The 16114-nt window shown below is 38.6% G+C and overlaps 2 protein-coding genes across 2 annotated transcripts in view; one reads left to right on the top strand and one right to left on the bottom strand.

The window, feature by feature from the left end:
* Positions 1-16114, bottom strand: part of LOC128657923 (gastrula zinc finger protein XlCGF66.1-like) — a 172154-nt gene that overhangs the window by 135134 nt on the left and 20906 nt on the right. The gene's annotated exons all lie outside the window — the stretch shown is intronic.
* Positions 5034-6606, top strand: LOC128657142 (ras GTPase-activating protein-binding protein 2-like). Its single transcript, XM_053711388.1, has one exon. The coding sequence runs from the start codon at positions 5130-5132 to the stop codon at positions 6564-6566; it is 1437 nt and encodes a 478-aa protein (XP_053567363.1). The 5' UTR covers positions 5034-5129; the 3' UTR covers positions 6567-6606.

Raw genomic sequence — 16114 nt, 5'->3', positions numbered from 1 at the left:
CTTCTGCCCCGCTTGGATGAAGACTTCGACCGGATCATGGACATCTTCAGCCCCCCGCTTGGGCTTGGATCAGGACATCGGAGGAGCTCTTCAGGACGGATCGGTGAACCTGGTATGGTGAAGATAAGGTAGGAAGATCTTCAGGGGCTTAGTGTTAGGTTTATTTAAGGGGGGTTTGGGTTAGATTAGGGGTATGTGGGTGGTGGGTTGTAATGTTGGGGGGGGTATTGTATGTTTTTTTTTAAAGGCAAAAGAGCTGAATTCTTTGGGGCATGCCCCGCAAAGGGCACTGTTCAGGGCTGGTAAGGTAAAAGAGCTTTGAACTTTAGTAATTTAGAATAGGGTAGGGCATTTTTTTCATTTGGGGGGCTTTGTTATTTTATTAGGGGGCTTAGAGTAGGTGTAATTAGTTTAAAATTGTTGTAATATTTTTCTTATGTTTGTAAATATTTTTTTATTTTTTGTAACTTAGTTCTTTTTTATTTTTTGTACTTTAGTTAGTTTATTTTATTGTAGTTATTTGTAGGTATTTTATTTAATTAATGTATTGATAGTGTAGTGTTAGGTTTAATTGTAACTTAGGTTAGGATTTATTTTACAGGTAATTTTGTTATTATTTTAACTAGGTAGCTATTAAATAGTTCTTAACTATTTAATAGCTATTGTACCTGGTTAAAATAATTACAAAGTTGCCTGTAAAATAAATATTAATCCTAAAATAGCTACAATGTAATTATAATTTATATTGTAGCTATATTAGGGTTTATTTTACAGGTAAGTATTTAGCTTTAAATAGGAATAAGTTATTTAATAAGAGTTAATTTATTTCGTTAGATTTAAATTATATTTAACTTAGGGGGGTGTTAGTGTTAGGGTTAGACTTAGCTTTAGGGGTTTAAAAATTTATTAGAATAGCGGTGAGCTCCGGTCGGCAGATTAGGGGTTAATGTTTGAAGTTAGGTGTCGGCGATGTTAGGGAGGGCAGATTAGGGGTTAATACTATTTATTATAGGGTTAGTGAGGCGGATTAGGGGTTAATAACTTTATTATAGTAGCGGTGCGCTCGGCAGATTAGGGGTTAATAAGTGTAGGCAGGTGGAGACGACGTTGAGGGGGGCAGATTAGGGGTTAATAAATATAATATAGGGGTCGGCGGTGTTAGGGGCAGCAGATTAGGGGTACATAAGGATAACTTAAGTAGCAGCGCTTTGCGGTCGGCAGATTAGGGGTTAATTATTGTAAGTAGTTGGCGGCGACGTTGTGGGGGGCAGATTAGGGGTTAATAAATATAATACAGGGGTCGGCGGTGTTAGGGGCAGCAGATTAGGGGTACATAAGTATAACGTAGGTGGCGGTCGGCAGATTAGGGGTTAAAAAAATTTAATCGAGTGGCGGCGATGTGGGGGGACCTCAGTTTAGGGGTACATAGGAAGTTTATGGGTGTTAGTGTACTTTAGAGTACAGTAGTTAAGAGCTTTATGAACCGGCGTTAGCCCAAAAAGCTCTTAACTACTGACTTTTTTCTGCGGCTGGAGTTTTGTCGTTAGAATTCTAACGCTCACTTCAGACACGACTCTAAATACCGGAGTTAGAAAGATCCCATTGAAAAGATAGGATACGCAATTGACGTAAGGGGATCTGCGGTATGGAAAAGTCGCGGCTGAAAAGTGAGCGTTAGACCCTATTTTGAGTGACTCCAAATACCGGAGTTAGCCTAAAACCAGCGTTAGGAGCCTCTAACGCTGGTTTTCACGGCTACCGCCAAACTCCAAATCTAGGCCAGTTTTCTTAATCTTCCGAATATGAATCTTTTGTTTTTAGTTTATTTCATTAGTTTCTTACAGAGACCTTGCAATGTTAGCTTTATTATGAATGTTCACTATATTCTATATTTTTACTGGTTACTTTGTTTTCCACTATCGTTTGTTGAAGACCAGATAAAAAATGTAAAGAAGATAGAAAATTGTGAATCCAGAAAAAATGAATCTTTCTCATTGTTTGAGTCTGCAATCTACTTGCTTACGTCTCTGTTTAGACTGTTAACTCCAGTATTCTATCTATTTCTGATCTTACCTTTGCCAGAAATTGATCAGATCATATTCACTATTTAGACCAGTTGGTATTCTGGTCTTCAATTTATGAATCCAAAATACTTCTCTTAATGCTAGATTATTCTCTGTGTCTAAGTTACCCTTGTGTGGTTTTTCTATAATTGTCCATCTTAATGAGATGGGATTACAATTATGATTCATTTTAAAATGCTGTACCAATGGTGTTGTCATTTTACCCCTTTTAATACTAGAGACATGCTCCCTAATTCTCTCACGTAGTTCTCTTGTCGTGAGTCCTACATATTGTAGGTCACATAAATTGCATGTAAGGAGGTACACCACATTGCTCTGTCTGCAGTTTAAACATAGTCTATGATTAAATGTCTGACCTGTAACTGAACATTTGAACTGATTGCCTGGTTGTAGATATTCACAAGCTTTGCAGGACTGGTTACTACAATGAAATGTTCCAGTACATGTAAGCCATGAGCTTTTTTTGTCTTCACTGGTTTTTAGACGTGTAGTTGCTACCTTATTACCTAAGGACATGCCCTTTTTAAAGGAGAATCTGCACCCTTGTTTAACTGTATTTATAAGTTTGTCATCTGCTTGTAGCATGGGCATATGTTTCTGTATAATCTTACAAATTTGCTCGTATTGATTGCTGTATTGCGTAACAAATGTGACTCTTTCATCTTTATAAAATTTCTTACTCTTTATTTTGTCTTTCAATAAGTCCTCTCTCTGGATGTTTGATACTGCTTCCCTGGTATTAGTTATTAAACTATTTGAATAGCCTCTGGCTTTCAGTTTATCAGCTAGAATTTCTGCATGCTTATTAAATAATTCATCTGTGCTGCAATTCCTTTTCAATCTTGTGAATTGCCCTTTGGCCACTGAACTGAAAACTCTCTTTGGATGGTTGCTATTTGCATGTAGTAATGTATTACCTGCAATTGGTTTCACATATACTTCTGTTTCTATATTGCCTGTCATGGTTCCTCTTAGTAATACATCCAAAAAGTGTATTTCATTTTTGGCCCATTCAGAGGTAAATTGTATTCCTATTGTATTGGTGTTTAACAAGGATACAAAACTGTCTGCGCTGTCCACTTCACCATTCCAGATACATATTAGATCATCTATGTATCGTTTATAATAAATTATCTTATCCTTGAGGGGATCCTGACATCCATAGATGTGGGACAGCTCCCACCAACCCATAAATAGGTTGGCATAGGAGGGGGCAAATTTTGCCCCCATAGCTGTCCCACATCTCTGGAGGTAAAAGACCCCCTCAAAAGAAAAGTAATTATGAGTTAACAGATAGTAACTTCGACAATATATTTGCAAAAGTCTGGATCATGGTTAGTTAGTCTATTTATGAAAAATTCAATTGCTCTCAGACCCATGTTATGTGGTATTGAGGAATACAAAGCTTGTACATCGATTGTTAGCCAACTAAAGTTTTTATCCCATTTGATGTCTTAATTCTGTTAGCAGTTGTTTTGTATCTCTTAAGTGGCTATTTAGATCAGAAACTATTGGTTGTAATATCCCATCTAACCATTCGGATAGATGTTCATTTAGGGATCCTATCCCACTAATGATTGGTCTCCGGGTCATATTATCAATGCCCTTATGTATTTTGGGTAGTAAATTAAAAATTGGTACAGTTGGTTGATCTACTGAAAGATATTCTTTGGTATTTGAATCAAAGTATCCATATTCAAACCCATCATCTATTAAATGTGTAAGTTCATTTTTATATTTGTTTGTGGGATCCCCCTGTAATTGTACAAATTGATTGGTATCATGTAGTTGTCTGTGTGCTTCCTGTATACATTTTATTCTATCTAATATTACAATTGAGCCGCCTTTATCGGCATTTCTTAGAACAATGTCATGATTTTTACTCAGGGTTTAATACACCTATCACAGGTCACACAGAATTCTAAATTCGAATGTTCTTTGGTGCTTGGACTTTGTTTGTCTGTTTTGAGAGTATGTATCTTGTCATTAATGTAGTCTTAAGTGTTATATTTTCTTGCTGAAGGGAGGTGAGACCCTGAGTGAGTGTTTCAACTCTTTCAGTTAGGGCTTGTAAGTGTTTATGAGATCTGCTGGGTCCATCATAACGGGCATGGTAATACTGTCAGAGTCAATCAGAATACAAGATCCTAAAAGGAAGGGTTAAGTCTGGTTTTAATGTTATGAGCCACAACTGCAGATAACTCAAGTTTAGATTCTGGTGAAGGGGTGTTTGTAAGTCCGCCTAGCATACAGAGTATAAGATGGTACAGAATAACGGAGGCAAATACAGTCTCTGTATAGGTAGGCATCCAAACAGTTAATTTAAAGGGACAGTCTACCATAGAAGTGTTAATGTTTTAAAAGATAGATAATCCCTTTATTACCTATTCCCCAGTTTTGCATAACCAACACAGTTATATGAATATACTTTTTACCTCTGTGATTACCTTGTATCTAAGAACCTTCTTCCAGCCCCCTGATCACATGACTGTGACTGTTTATTATCTAATGTCTTTAATTTAGCATTGTTTTGTGCTAAATCTTAAAATAACCCCCTGTGCCTGAACACAGTGTTATCTATATGGCCCACGTGTACTTTCTGTCTCTTTGTGTTGAAAAGAGATTTAAAAAGCTAGTGATAAGAGGCAGTCCTCCAAGGCTTAGAAATTAGCATATGAGCCTACCTATGTTTAGGTTAAACTAAGAATACCAAGAGAAAAAAGCAAATTTGATGATAAAAGTAAATTAGAAAGTTGATTAAAATTAAAAGTCCTATCTGAATAATGAAAGTTTAATTTATACTAGACTGTCCCTTTAAGGTTGATTTAGTTAAACACACATGGAACTCAAGCAACAAGTTACTGGAAGTGTGTAAACAATTAGCCAACCTATTCTCATGAGAGATATAGCTATATATAAAATATGGCAATTGAGTCCTTAACCCCGCCCCCTGCCGCCTAAGGGTGATCATAACAATAACAACGTGCACGCCCGACCGCTTGACTGGCTCTGTGTGAGGAGCAAATCCTTTTCTGTACCAAAGAAATGGTGATGGAGAAGCCAAGTCCCCTGCTTGTAGGGGGGGAGTTCGTGAGACAGTATTACACACTTCTAAACAAAGCTCCAGACTTTTTGCACAGGTTTTATGGAAGAAATTCTTTGTATGTTGATGGTGGACTGGATGCTAGTGGGAAGCCCCAGGATGCAGTTTATGGGCAAGCAGAAATTCACAAAAAGGTTATGTCCCTCCAAATCAGCGAATGTCGCACAACAATTAGACATGTAGATGCACATGCTACTTTGAGTGATGGCGTTGTTGTGCAAGTCATGGGTGAACTGTCAAATAATGGACAACCAATGAGAAAGTTTATGCAAACCTTTGTTCTTGCTCCAGAAGGGTCTGTTCCAAACAAATTGTATGTTCATAATGACTTCTTCCGCTATGAGGATGAGGTTTTTGGTGATTCAGAAGCAGAACTGGATGAAGAATCTGAAGAAGAAGTAGAAGAAGAACAAGAGGAAAGGCAGCCATCCCCAGAACCAGTACAAGAGAACACAAACTCCTCTTACTATGATGCTCACGCTGTCACCAATGGCATAGAAGAAACTTTGGAAGAACCAATCGTTGAGCCTGAGCCTGAACCAGAATTAAAAAGTGAGGAGCTAAAACCAGAGACTGAAGAGAAAAGCTTTGAGGAGCCAGAGGAAAAACCACCAACACCACCACCTGTAGAGCCAATCACTTTGCCCCAAGAGCCACCAAAGGCTTTTTCCTGGGCGTCAGTGACCAGTAAAAACCATCCTCCAAGTGGTACTGTCCCATCATCAGGAATTTCACCCCATGTAATTAAAGCTCCAGCCTCACAGGTAAGAACTGAAAATAAGCCTGATGCACAAGCTCAGTCCCCTCGTGTGAGAGATCAGCGCCCTCCAGACAGACCAAGTTTTCAACCAAGAGGCCCAAGACCAGGTCGTGATTCAGAACAAGGAGAATCTGAAAATAGACGCATGTTTCGCTACCCAGATAGTCATCAGCTTTTTGTGGGAAATTTACCACATGATATTGATGAAAGTGAACTGAAGGAGTTTTTCATGAGTTATGGAAATGTAATGGAACTAAGAATCAATACCAAAGGTGTTGGAGGAAAATTGCCAAACTTTGGCTTTGTGGTTTTTGATGACTCGGAACCAGTCCAGTGGATTTTACTTGCAAAACCAATAATGTTTCGTGGAGAAGTGCGTTTGAATGTTGAAGAGAAGAAAACAAGAGCCGCACGTGAGAGGGAAACTCGTGGAGATGATCGGAGAGATGTACGCCATAATGATAGGGGACCAGGGGGCCCTCGTGGCATAATTGGTGGAGGAATGATGCGTGAAAGGGATAGGAGAGGTCCCCCACCTCGAGGTGGAATGGCGCAAAAGATAGGAACTGGAAGAGGAACCACACCCATGGAAGGCCGTTTCACAGCTCAACGCCGCTGAAATGTTATTAAAACAAAGTCAAGCCTACTTGACACATTAATCGTCGTGTTTGCATTCTTGTTAATTTTTAGCTTTGGAATGTGACACAGCCTTTTTCTTCCCCTCATTTCTTTGATGTGGAAAAAAAGAGAGTGAATGTAGATCCTGCGCAGAAGACAGATGGGGGGAGGGGATTGGGAATACCTCTAGCTCTCCTCAACGGATACCCTAGTGTACCCGATGTAAACAGAAAACGATAGGGGGTGGAGGTGAGCGCCAAAGTAGGCTGAGGAAGGGAAAGGGGGACAACTATAGCCCACAATGTGGGTCCTCCTACTAGTAGTTATGGAGTGAATGTACAAAAGATATATGCTAAAATGGGTATATAAGTTAAAAATGTATATCAATATTTATTCCACACAATCGGTTAAAAATATCGGTGATCTTCTAAAACATACAGTCAAAACGATATATTACACATTCATAAATAATCATGGATCCATGTTACAATAACGAAATGTAGAAAATGACATAAAATCTGAAAAAATAATAAAAATAAAAATAAAGATAAAAGAAAAAATGACCTGGTGCACCTAAAAACGTCTGACAATGAATGACCTGATAGGCCAAGTGTCTTAGTATGGGTGGTACTCTATGGTACAGGTCATTTTTTCTTTTATCTTTATTTTTATTATTTTTTCAGATTTTATGTCATTTTCTACATTTCGTTATTGTAACATGGATCCATGATTATTTATGAATGTGTAATATATCGTTTTGACTGTATGTTTTAGAAGATCACCGATATTTTTAACCGATTGTGTGGAATAAATATTGATATACATTTTTAACTTATATACCCATTTTAGCATATATCTTTTGTACATTCACTCCATAACTACTAGTAGGAGGACCCACATTGTGGGCTATAGTTGTCCCCCTTTCCCTTCCTCAGCCTACTTTGGCGCTCACCTCCACCCCCTATCGTTTGATGTGGAAAAAACAGCATTTTTTTTTTTAAGTTGAGGTGAACTTTCTTTTCCCCAGTTTCAGAACAGAATTTAAACTGTTATACATCCCATTTTTGGAAATTTGACTGAAATGACCATTAGCACTGCAAGTAATCAGACGTTAAAAGGACATAGTAAAAAAAAAAAAAAATCTGTATTGAAACCCTTCCACTGCGCATGTTGCTTGTATTATGGTTTCTTCGTTGGAAACAGCAGTGCAACGTGTGCCTTCTCCCAAGCCCTTCACAATGCTTCCCTTACAGTGGAAATCAGTGTGCTCTTCAAAATGCACTAAATGTGTCCTCTTGTCACATATGTAAAAAAAATAGTCACTAGGTTGTTAATGGCATCTGGTTTGCCTGCCAACCTTAACATTTTGTACACAAGCAAGTGTTGGTAGAAGTGAATACTCCAGAAGTGTTCTTAGTTCTGAACTAAACCTGATCCAGTACTTCAGATATGATTGAATCTACTAGCCCTTTTTTTTTTTTAAATGTAAATGAAGATTTTTTTTTTGCACTTGCCCTTCTGAGATATAGATGGCTGGCTGCTTAACCTACTCCGCCCTTTAAAACCTTTTCAGCTTTGTACAGTAACAATTAGTACTTTATTGTAATTTAGTTTTCTGGTAATGTAATAAGCATGATGGTGCCTTCTATTAATACATCATTCCAGTCCTTGCTGGTGATTTTGTACAGTGAATGAATTACTGTGCTGCAAAGCCAAACCGCTTCAATACATTCAAGAATCATTGAAACGCCTGCCTAACCAAACTGCAGTATCTGTACATTGGTCTGTTGTTAGAGTTTCTGTATTTGCTGTGGTTCACCTTAATCTCATTGGTATTTGTTTACCAATAGTGGGGGGATACCGTTTGTGGGAGCGAGTAGTGGCTATGTCTGTATGTTTCAAGCCCTTACTGTATCTACTTAAAAGTGCATCAAGTGGAGAATATGTACATGGTGCTCCGCAAATGTCCAGTTGCACAGTTCTATTAACTTATTGAAGTTCTACTAGACTTGGAAGCAGAGGATCTACTACAGTGCTCAATGAAGGGATGAACAGCTCTAAGTGTCTGCACTTTACACTTATACAGGGTTTGTTTTTACTTGCGATTATTAGTATTTTATTTTTTTTGCACAACTTTGAAAACTAACCAGAAACCACCCTTCTGTCTCTGAGGAAGTTGTGAGGATTCATTTTTTTTTTTTTTTTTTTTTTTTTTACAGCTATTCTCCTCAAATGGTCCCCTGAAATGCACCATTTTAGGACTATTGTCTCTCTCTACATTCCAGTACACTGCAAATGTAAAAGAAAATACTGACCAGCCTCGCTCAGAAGGGAAGTGTGTACACTTAGAGCTGCATCTGGAAGTATAGGAGACCTCATTCCTCTGAAATCAAATCTACGTGCATAGATGCACATGGAGTAACATGCTGCTTTTGACTTATGCAACTGTTTTCTGAGCCTCTTCTAAAACTGTGCACAAAGGTATTTTTTTTTCCAGTTTGCTAGGCAAAATAAGACTCATACTATTTTTTTTTCTCCTCCCCCCCCCCCCCCCCCCTGTCCTCAGTAGAGGTCTTCTGTGTTTTTATGGCAAGTCTTGCACTATTTCATACATTTCTGGGACACAGATTTCTCATGGTTATTATTTTATATATACATACATACATATTTTGTGTTATAAAAGTTCTACATTTGCAATCTGTTACCTGGAAGTATTTTACTTGAATTCCCTAGCTTACAACAAATATTGGGACTAGTTTTTATTCTCATTCCAATTTAGCTATGGATGTTTGCCAGATTTTTTATTATTTTTTTGCTGTTCAAACCCTGCCATCATCTGAACTGTGTAATGGCAAATGGAGCTGGGACTAAGTAAAGTGTAAAATATGATTCTAGTGGAGCATCAGAGCCATTAAGCTTTAGAGTCTGCTTCAATATTTTTTTTTTTTTTTTTTTTTTTAAATACCACAAATAAACATGTGAACATCTGAGTTGTTTACCTGGTGATCACCTACTGTGTACATTTAAGTGTTTATTGTCCTGATTTTTCAGTAAATGTACCTCATACAACATTGTGGCAATTTCCCTTTAGTTATTGTTTAGATGTTTTGTTTGATATTGACTTATCATTAAACTTCCTATTTCAACACATTTGCCGTACCATATTTGATTATTTTGATATTGAAGGCGGTGAATGGTTTACCATCTTCATTGCTGTAATGATTTGAACATTATATGCCAGTAGAAGTTAGTAGCTTTTTGCAGATGGAAAGAATTTCTTCAGTTTCCTTATTTTTGAATGTGTTCAAAATTAACATTAAAATAAACTACTGATGTGTACAGCAAAAAAATAAAAAAAAAAAGGGAAGAAAAAAAATAAAAAAAATTATGGCAATTGAATATGAATTCAGGAAGTGACAAATAAGCAGAAAAGAGTGAAAATACTAAGTTAACCTGACAAGTACATCTGTAAGGTAAGGCACATTAGGACAATAACAAGTTACTAAGTATCGGCTGTATGCGTATTGATTTCAAACAGCAAGGAATCTTAATGCAGTTTAAGCGTAACAACCCTTTGGTATAAATGACACGTGCAATTTGAAACTTAGTTGCAAGATTGGTTTGAACATGGAGAGAGAAGAACTGCACATAAAGTAACGAATTTCATATAAATCTTACTTCAAGTACGTGATGCAGGTTTAGCTGCTGTGAGGAGTGAGATGCAAAGGCATTCAGTCAATTAGTGCTCGGCGGAAACAGAGTTGGCGTGACGTCACCGCAGGCGAGAATGGTGCGCAGTTGCTCTGAATGAAATTTGCCTGTAACGGTCAGGAGCGCAGGTGCTCTGAAAGGAAGTTGCGATCCTCAATTGTAGCAGGTAGGAGATAGGCTGAATGAATCCTAACACAGCAGAATTACCAAGCAAGGTAACTGTAATGTCCCTTTAAGACATTCCACTTCCACCTTTTCACCTGCCTATAAAACCTCACTTCCTGAGATCTACTTTGCTTGATTATTTTGTTTGTTCTGATTGGAATACTTCACAGAAATCAAGTCACTCCTGCTATCATCTCAAACTGAGTGATATTGAACTTTTGCTTATTTGAATTTAACCCTCAAAAAGGAACTTTCTAACTAATTGCTGCTTTCTACTAAAGACACTTAATCTGCACAGCCATCTGAAACCATTTCATAGATTGCCTGTCAGTCTCTCTCCTAAAGTGCAGCTCCACCACAGTATTACAGAGGATTTTCTCACATCTCCAGCTGCAGCTGATTCATTCACCTGCTTCGCTAGGACTTCAACTCACCTTCCTTCCGGAAGCTACAGAACAATCTCTCAGCCTGACCAGTACTGCAACTAGCCACTCAGCTCTCAGGAAGAACTCCAGTCTCACTCCGCCATTACAGCGTTCCATGCTGCAAGGGAAAGCCAAGCACAGGCTACCGCAAGTATAACTCTGCTAATCAGATTCTCTCAAGTTGTTTCTAGTTCATATTATCAACCGTACTTACTCAGTCTTTATATTAACAATTGATCTTATGCTAAAGAACTCTATTTTTGATCTAGCTATCCATATTTGCCTCTGTGAATTTATCAGACTTGCACACTTGTTTGTCTGAATAGAATCATATTTGTCTAGCAGCATTTCCTGTGAGTTCACTCTTAGCAAAACGCTTGAAGCATATTGCCAGGTTATAATTTGTATCTCTTGGCGTTTGCAACTAGCAACACACTACAATTCTAAAAGATACAATTTATCTTACATAATAATCAAGCCTTAAATATAAATATGGACTCCCAAGCCATAAAAACAGAGTTTGAAACCTTAAACCAAAAAGTTGATTATTTGGCAAGAGCGCTCACAGACTTACAAGCTGAGAACACTGCTTTAAAAAATGTTTATAAGGAAATAATAACTCCTAGAAATCTAGACCCTCCTGAACCACATATTAACCCTCCTGCAGTCTTTTCAGGAAAGAGGTCAGATTTCAGAGACTTCAAAAATTCTTGTTTGCTGCTTTTTTCTATGAAACCCCGCACTTATCATACAGAAAAAATAAAGGTGTGTACTGTTATTTCATACTTAACAGGGGAACCCAGGACCTGGGCTAACCGTTTTTTTGAATCCAGTGATGAGATTTTGAATTCACTTGATGCATTTTTTTCCTTAATGGCATCACTTTATGAAGATGCCAACACACAAATAAATGCAGAAACCAAACTTAGATCTCTCAGACAGGGAAAACGTCCTGTTGAGGATTATGTCACAGAATACCAGATGTGGGCCACAGATACATTGTGGAACGACATCACATTAAGAAATCAATTCAGGCTTGGGCTCAATGACATCTTAAAAGATGAAATCTCCAGAGTAGAGATGCCTGAGACCCTAACAGGACTTATTAAGCTGGCAATCACCTTAGACCGCAGGCTAAGGGAACGCCGCACTGAGAGACTGACTTCTGACTCCTCATTTAAAAGACCAACTGCTACCTATATCGACAGAAACACACCAGTAAGTGTCCCCATGGAGATTGGCATTATCAAGGCTCCCCTCACACCAGAGGAAAAAGCAAGGAGACGCACCTCTAACCTATGTCTTTATTGCGCTAGTAAAGATCATACAGTGGGTACTTGTCCCATTCTACAACGTACTAAGAAGGGTAAGCCATCCCATATCTATACTGTATCCCTGCAGAAACAGACTCATGCACTTACCGTTTTTTTATCTTTGCAGTGGGATCAACATCAGTTCAAGACTGAAGCTGTTATTGACTCTGGCGCATATGGTTGTTTTATGGATGCTTCCTTTGTCAGAAAAAATAAAATACCTATAATTTCAAAGCAAAACCCTCTTTTTATTAAGGTAATAGATGGATCTTTAATCCAGAAAGGACCGGTAACACACCACACCATCCCACTATTGTTACAGACAGAAGAGGGTCATGTTGAATTTCAAAGCTTTGACATCATACCCACAGCCATTCACACAGTCATCTTAGGTTTACCCTGGTTGGTAAAACACAATCCTAGTATCAACTGGGAAAAATGTAACATACATTTCACTTCTGAGTTCTGTAAAAACACATGCTTCCCACAACAGACTATAGCTACACTACAGACTACCATACCTCCTGAGTACCAGGATTTATCTGATGTGTTCGATATCAAAGAGGCTGAGACCTTACCACCCCATTGGACTTTCGACTGTCCGATTGATTTAGTTCCAGGTTCAGCTGCCCCCTTTGGTAAAATATACCCACTATCACAACAAGAGCTACAATATATCAGAGACTACCTAGATGAAAACCTTAGAAAAGGCTTTATAGTACCTTCTGTATCTCCCGCAGCAGCGGGTATATTTTTTGTAAAGAACAAAGATCAAACATTAAGGCCAATTATAGATTATAGAGCTCTGAATGCAGTAACCATTAAAAACCGGTATCCACTTCCACTCATCCCTGAACTCCTTGAGCGCCTTAACGGTGCGTCTATATTTACTAAATTAGACCTCAAGGGGGCGTATAATTTGATCAGGATTAAAGATGGGGATGAGTGGAAGACTGCGTTCAGAACCCGATACGGGCTATTTGAATACAGAGTCATGCCCTTTGGCCTGTGCAATGCCCCAGGTACTTTCCAATATTTCATAAATGAAATATTTAAAGATCTCATTGATATATGCGTAATAATATACTTAGACGATATACTGATTTACTCCAGAACAACATCTGAACACATAAAACATGTTAGGTGGGTGTTGACACGTTTACGCGAACATAGATTGTTCGCTAAATTAGAGAAGTGTTTATTCCACGTGCATGAGATAAAGTTTCTTGGGTATATCATCACACCAGATAGGATTCAAATGGATCCAGAAAAATTATCTGCAATAAAAGATTGGCCACAACCTAAAACAGTGAGAGCTGTGCAACGCTTTTTGGGTTTTGACAACTTTTATCGCAAATTTATATTCAACTTCTCAGCTATTGTGAAACCTCTGACCAATCTAACAAAAACTAATACAAAGTTCTTTTGGTCAACAGAAGCCGATGCATCTTTTAAACTCTTGAAAGAGAAATTTTCATCAGCACCCATCTTGTCAATCCCTGATCATACTTGTGAATTTATACTAGAAACAGATGCATCAGACATTGGCATAGGAGCAATCCTTTCCCAAAGAACTAGTACAGATACTACGCTTCATCCAGTTGCCTACTATTCAAGAGTTTTGCAACCTGCAGAACTAAATTATACGATTGGCGACAAGGAACTGTTGGCCATTAAGACTGCTTTAGAAGTCTGGAGACATATCTTAGAAGGTACTAACAGACCATTCACAATATACACTGATCATAAAAATCTTCAATATTTACGTCAGAGTAGAACCCTCTCGTCACGACAGGTCCGTTGGGCATTATTCCTTGACAGGTTTAACTTTGTAATAACATACAGACCAGGACCTTTAAATTCTAGAGCTGATGCTCTTTCACGTGTATATGAACAAAATCAAAAGACAGAACATAACATGTGTCTCATACCTCCAGACAAAATTATAGGTAACCTCACACCATTTGAAAACGATATCCTCAAAGCTCTTCAAACTGATGACATACCAGACATCCCACAACTACAAAAAGACAAAACAGGACTTTATACTTACCATGACAAGCTCTATATACCTACACTACTTAGGACTTATATCTTGCAACAATTCCATGATAACCCCCTTTCTGGACACCAAGGTATATATAAGACTAAGGAAGCAATTCAGAGATATTTTTGGTGGCCTAAGATGGCAGATGCCATTCAACAGTACATAGTATCATGTACAGTCTGTGCTAGAAATAAAACTCAGAAACTAAAGCCCATTGGACTACTCACACCTTTACCAATTCCGGATATTCCTTGGACAATAATTTCAATGGATTTTATAGTGGAATTGCCAGTATCTCAAAACCATAACACCATTATGGTGGTGGTCGACCATCTCACAAAATTAGCACATTTTGTTCCCCTACCGTCTTTGCCATCTGCAACTGACACCGCAGACGCATTCATAAAACATATAGTACGTCTCCATGGAATCCCTCAATCCATCATAACAGACCGAGGGACTCAGTTCACTTCACATTTTTGGAAAGCTTTATGTTCAGTTCTACGTATACGACCTAGATTAACAACTTCTTACCATCCTCAGGCTAATGGTTTAACCGAACGAATTAACGGGATTTTAGAACAGTATCTTCGTTGCTATATAACACATTTGCAAGACAATTGGTACTCTCTTCTCCCTCTAGCTGAATATTCATACAACAACTCAATATCAGCCTCGACTAAAGTCAGTCCATTCTATGCTACCTATGGTTACCACCCACAAAGCATTCCACTTTCGCGTATAGGTTCTACTTCACCAGCAGCCACTTCATATCTCATCAATCTCCAGGACTCTCTTATCTTACTAAAGGAACATCTACAGGTTGCCAAAGCCTCGCAGAAACATTACTATGATTTAAGACACAGAGATAGTCCGAATTACAAATTAGGTGATTTGGTATGGCTATCCACGAAATATCTGAAATTATCTGTTCCTTCAAGGAAGTTGGCTAACCAATACATTGGCCCCTTTCCTATAAAGAAGATACTCAATCCAACCTCTGTGACCCTACAACTGCCACCTAGATACAAGGTGCATCCCACGTTTCATGTGTCTTTGCTGAAACCATATACATCCAGCACCTTTAGGGGCAGGCCGAAAGAACCACCTCCGCCCATTCACTTGGATGACCATGACGAATTTGAGTTGGATTCTATACTCGACTCCCGTATGTACCGTGGTCATTTGGAGTACCTCATCCGTTGGAAGGGCTACGGTCCTGAGGAGGATTCCTGGGTACCAAGGTCTCATGTTCATGCTACCCGTCTCTTGGATGCTTTCCATAGGCGTTATCCTGCTAAGCCTGCATCCTCGGAGCGGATGCTTTGAGGGGGGGGATCTGTAATGTCCCTTTAAGACATTCCACTTCCACCTTTTCACCTGCCTATAAAACCTCACTTCCTGAGATCTACTTTGCTTGATTATTTTGTTTGTTCTGATTGGAATACTTCACAGAAATCAAGTCACTCCTGCTATCATCTCAAACTGAGTGATATTGAACTTTTGCTTATTTGAATTTAACCCTCAAAAAGGAACTTTCTAACTAATTGCTGCTTTCTACTAAAGACACTTAATCTGCACAGCCATCTGAATCCATTTCATAGATTGCCTGTCAGTCTCTCTCCTAAAGTGCAGCTCCACCACAGTATTACAGAGGATTTTCTCACATCTCCAGCTGCAGCTGATTCATTCACCTGCTTCGCTAGGACTTCAACTCACCTTCCTTCCGGAAGCTACAGAACAATCTCTCAGCCTGACCAGTACTGCAACTAGCCACTCAGCTCTCAGGAAGAACTCCAGTCTCACTCCGCCATTACAGCGTTCCATGCTGCAAGGGAAAGCCAAGCACAGGCTACCGCAAGTATAACTCTGCTAATCAGATTCTCTC

This window comes from Bombina bombina, chromosome 4 (assembly GCF_027579735.1).
Source record: "Bombina bombina isolate aBomBom1 chromosome 4, aBomBom1.pri, whole genome shotgun sequence".
Taxonomy (NCBI): Eukaryota; Metazoa; Chordata; class Amphibia; order Anura; family Bombinatoridae; genus Bombina; species Bombina bombina.
Note: the sequence above shows the minus strand (reverse complement) of the source record. Positions and strands in the feature narration are given on the sequence as shown.

Bases quoted from the DNA above. Each gene is read 5' to 3' on its own strand.
- LOC128657142 (XM_053711388.1), top strand. From the start codon at position 5,130: ATGGTGATGGAGAAGCCAAGTCCCCTGCTTGTAGGGGGGGAGTTCGTG.